This window comes from Ruditapes philippinarum, unplaced genomic scaffold, assembly GCF_026571515.1.
Source record: "Ruditapes philippinarum isolate M1 unplaced genomic scaffold, ASM2657151v2 ctg342_1_1_1_1, whole genome shotgun sequence".
Lineage (NCBI taxonomy): Eukaryota > Metazoa > Mollusca > Bivalvia > Venerida > Veneridae > Ruditapes > Ruditapes philippinarum.
This window is the reverse complement of record NW_026862072.1, coordinates 24061-28385: the sequence shown is the minus strand read 5'-3', so window position 1 is coordinate 28385 and position 4325 is coordinate 24061. Positions and strand designations below refer to the sequence as shown.

The 4325-nt window shown below is 34.1% G+C and overlaps 1 protein-coding gene across 1 annotated transcript; it reads left to right on the top strand.

Moving 5' to 3' along the window:
- Nucleotides 1-475: 475 nt before the first annotated feature.
- Nucleotides 476-2976, top strand: LOC132717835 (integrator complex subunit 3-like). Its single transcript, XM_060701410.1, has 3 exons — nucleotides 476-594; nucleotides 1255-1299; nucleotides 2853-2976. Exons 1-3 carry the CDS (start codon nucleotides 476-478, stop codon nucleotides 2974-2976), a joined length of 288 nt encoding a protein of 95 aa, XP_060557393.1.
- The last annotated feature ends 1349 nt before the right edge of the window (nucleotides 2977-4325 follow it).

The window sequence follows — 4325 nt, the reverse complement described above, 5'->3', positions numbered from 1 at the left end:
AACGTACCGGCAAACGGTATTTAGCCAGGTTTTCGAAAAGGTCAATTAACCAATAATGTACGGTTTACAGATCACATGCTCCTCCATGTAACCGAAAACAGGTCACGTGCTCCTCCATGCCTCAAAAGTTAAACGCGTACCAATACCCTGCGGTCTCCAGACCGCAGTAAATAATGAACATCTAGTGCATTTCGCCATCTAGGACTGGCATTTAAGAAACTAAAACCTTAAAATGTCGGCTGATCAATTACAGTAATATATCTTAAACACTTTGATGTTTGAATTTCAAAGTTTGGCAAACCTTACCAGGATAATATATCTAAGATTAATCATTTATAGGGAAAATTGCAAGACATGTAACACTTGATATGGTTAACCGAATTGTACATCGGTTAAAAAGATATGTTGGTTTCCGGTAATACATAATTATGTTGGTTAAACTCCCATATGAGGACGTCATTTTTAAAAGTGTTATATGGTGGTAAGGGAGGACGAGTTTGATTCGGACATGACCACGACGTTGGCCGTGTGTCTGTGTCAGATACTTATATCTCAGTTTAACAACAATATTTTCCCCGCAGAAATTGACGAGGAGTAAGTGTGAATGTATTATCACCAACATATTTATACATGTCCATTTAGAGGAATGATTTTAACTCTCTTTTTTTTTAAACGCAATCCGACTAGTTTAAAGTCAGGCCAGTCTACATATCAGTGCAGTTTTGCGATTCTTTTGCACTGTTGAACTGCTTTTTTCAAGCCTTTTAATAAAGAACCCCTTTTAACACTATAGGGCTGTCATTGATTGAAAATTTTATAAAGATGTATCGCAAGCTGAATTTAGACAATATATCAAATTTAATAGCTTGTACATTTTAATATATGTAATAAACTGTTATCTTGATGGAAGCAAGCATGTTTAATACATAAGAAACACAGAATACCAAATAAAAGTATGTTTTCTTCATATTATATCTTAAAGACTTCAAGAAATAAAATCTGTTAACTAGCAAGAAAAAGGGAGATAAGTGACTTTTTTCCCCTTTAAGAAAAGTAGAGTAATATTTTCACAAGAATGAAAGAAATTGGTTTAAAACCAACATTCTTCTTTGTGAATCATTATTGTAAACGAAATGAGCCGCGTCATGACAAAACCAACATAGTGCGTTTGCGACCAGCATTACATTGGTTTTGTCATGGCGCGGCTCAAATAATTGTTATTAATAACTATGTTTTGATCTATTTTATGTCTAGGTCTCTGGAAGAATCAATAGGTACCCCACTGTTTGTCATGCTAAGGTAATTTATTGAACAACTTTTTTTTTATGCCTGCTGATCAATAGTTTGGAAGAGCATATTAGGGATTTTCTCTCTTTATTGGGCCAAGGCGTTAGGCTCTTGATTTTGGGGAAAATTATCATTGAAATTGCTATTTTGGGAAAGTAAAAACCTGGGGTAAGTTATAAATCTTTTGGAAATCTGCATGAATTTAAAGGAAATTTTAATTGAGAAAAGGCCTTTTACACTGTAAAAAGCCCTGCATACTATTTTTTGTTGTTTGAAGTAAATGATGGCTCGGCTATATTGCCAAAGACTAGCTTTTTGGAAATTGTCAGAGGATATCAAAAATAATTTTTTTTTTAGAAATGAACTTTATCATTAAGGCTTAATGGGCTTTTAAGAAATGAGTCTGATAGACCTAAGAAAGATAACTCGTGTAGGCTTGTTTCATTTAGTATTCAGCACAAGCTTTCAGGAGTTATTTCCCTTGAATGCAAATTAGTTTTTTCCAGAGTTCAATCATTGTTTAAGTAGTTTTCCTTGGATATTATGTAGTGTTTATATCAGTTTTGTCAATGGTGTTGATGTCCTTGTCATGAAATACTCGAGTACTTTTACCCTGGTCAGTTAACTCGGTACGCGGATATGTCTGGTGTCTGCCTTTAGGTTCACGTGTTTGTTTTGTGTTTTTCTGTCTGAAACATTTATTATTCTCTACTGCGTTTCAAAAGATTTATATAAAAAGGTGACTAATGGCCCAAACAAAAACAAAATCAACATTAAAATTACAAAACAACCCCAGGTTGGAACTATTTATAGAGGTTGTTATGTAAATGACTGGAAAAAAATTGTCTGATTCAATAAACAAAAGAAAGAAAATCTACATTAATGTAATCCTCTTTACAAAGGTAGCAGTTTGAAAGAAAAACCATCTCAGTTTGATGAATAATGAAATTATCTGCCAGTGATAATTATGAAATTATCTACTTTACATTCTTGCATAAAAAGATGCCGATTATTTGCCTTTTTCCAATTTGATTTTGAAAATTCCCCTTCAAAGTAAAAAAAAAATGCATTTGAGCGAGATGTAAAACATGGCTGGGTTAGAACATGTGATAAGACTGGAGCTTGAGCCTTGAAATATTTAGACTTGTGTTTCATTATGTAATAAAACACGGGGCGTCCCTGGCTGAGTGGTTAAGGTTGTTGACTTCAAACTACTTGCCCCTCATCGTTGTGGGTTTGAACCCCGACAGGGATTTTGAATTCTTTCTTGTGAGGAAGCTATCCACTTAGCTTACAGAAAGTCTTTGGTTCTACTCAGATGCCCGTTTGTGCCTGAAGTAATGCATATAGGGGCACCTGATGTCTTCTTCCACCAGTAAAGCTGGAAAGTCGCCATATGACCTTTACTGGTGCAATGTTGAACGCAACAAAAATAAAAGAAAATATAATAAGACATGGTATTTAGCATGTATTAAGACTGATACGTCACTAAGGTGAGGAAATATCCTGTTATATTAATTACTTTATATTGATTTTCTTTTCTCTTTTGTTCCTTGTCTTGAAAGGTTTTTAAGTTCAACACCAGAGAATTCCCCGTCTCGGATACCGTTGTTACAGTTGCTAGGGGAAATGTACATGAAGCAGCCACGGATAGGATATCATTTACTGTATTTTCTTAAAGTCGGGTAAGTTTCAACATGTTGTGAAGGCAATTTTAGAAAGTACTGGTTTCCTAGCAGTTTCCAGCCCCAAGCATTTTTCTGGCCCCAAGCATTTTTCTGGCCCCTTTAAGTTTTCCGGCCCTTTATCATTTTCAGCCAGTACAGTCTATTCTTTATCAGTTAAGCCTCTATGCTACTTCATCAATCAAATAAGCATTTGTTTTCTATGCAATACAGTAGTCAAAAAAGTAAAGCATTTGATATGTTTTAAAGATGTACCTGTTGTTTAAAAATACGGGTATAAGAGAACTTGCGACATTTAAAAGTAAGCAACACCCGGTAATTCTTTTTGAATACCCATGTACAAAATAACTGAGATCCCATTCCAGGTAAATCAATACTTTTAAACAACATATTTGCAGACAACATGGAAAAGGTTGGGAAGTTATATTTATTTTGAAAAAAAAAACAACATCTTAACACTTGCTTACCGGTACTGACTTAAATTCAAAATAAAAAAAGGTCCGAAAAACTGCTATGAAATCTTGAATAAAAGTGAGAAAAGGTGTTACATTTCAGGCCTTTATTCAAATTAAAAAGTAAAATTAAAGAGCAACATTCAAAACATGATGTACCTTACTTTGTTCTGTCAAAGTTTTTTCTCTTCCTTAGACAGATTTTTATTTTATTTGTGAAAAAGTGCAATTTGGGACCGGAAACCAGTAAATAACATTTCAGAAAATCGAAGAGAGCTAAGAGCTGCTGGGATAGTGGGTTTTTTGGTTTTTGCAATAGTTTTCAAGGCTCTGAGTACTTTCAAAAGATCAAAGTCTGATGAGTCAAAAGGATTGTTCGTCCAGCAATATATGTAATAAGTAAATAGTATGTAAAAATGATAAAAGTACAAAAGTACTTCAGAAAAGTCAATCCTAGCTTTCAAACTTTTCTGAAGTACTTTTGTACTTTTATCATTTTTACATACTTTTTACTTATTACATAAAAGCGGTTGTGGCGCCGTTTAATGTCGCAACGCCGCTAAATGTCGCACTTGCCGCTAATTGTCGCACCATTGCCGCTAAATATCGCAACCGCCGCTAAATGTCGCAAAATCATTTGCCGTTAAATGTCGCAATGTTAACGCTAAATGTCGCACGAATTTCCCTTACCGTTAAATGTCGCAACACTACCGTTAAATGTCGCAAGATGTAAATTCATGTTAAAATCATGATTAAAGTAGTATTATATTACTTTTTAACATTCTCATAGTTATTTTTATTGTAATTGCCATCTTTGTTTTACTTGTTTTCTTTTATGAACCTAAATATCGAGGTTTTGAGCTGCTATATAATGTAATCTTTAAGCTAGAAAGGATAATTG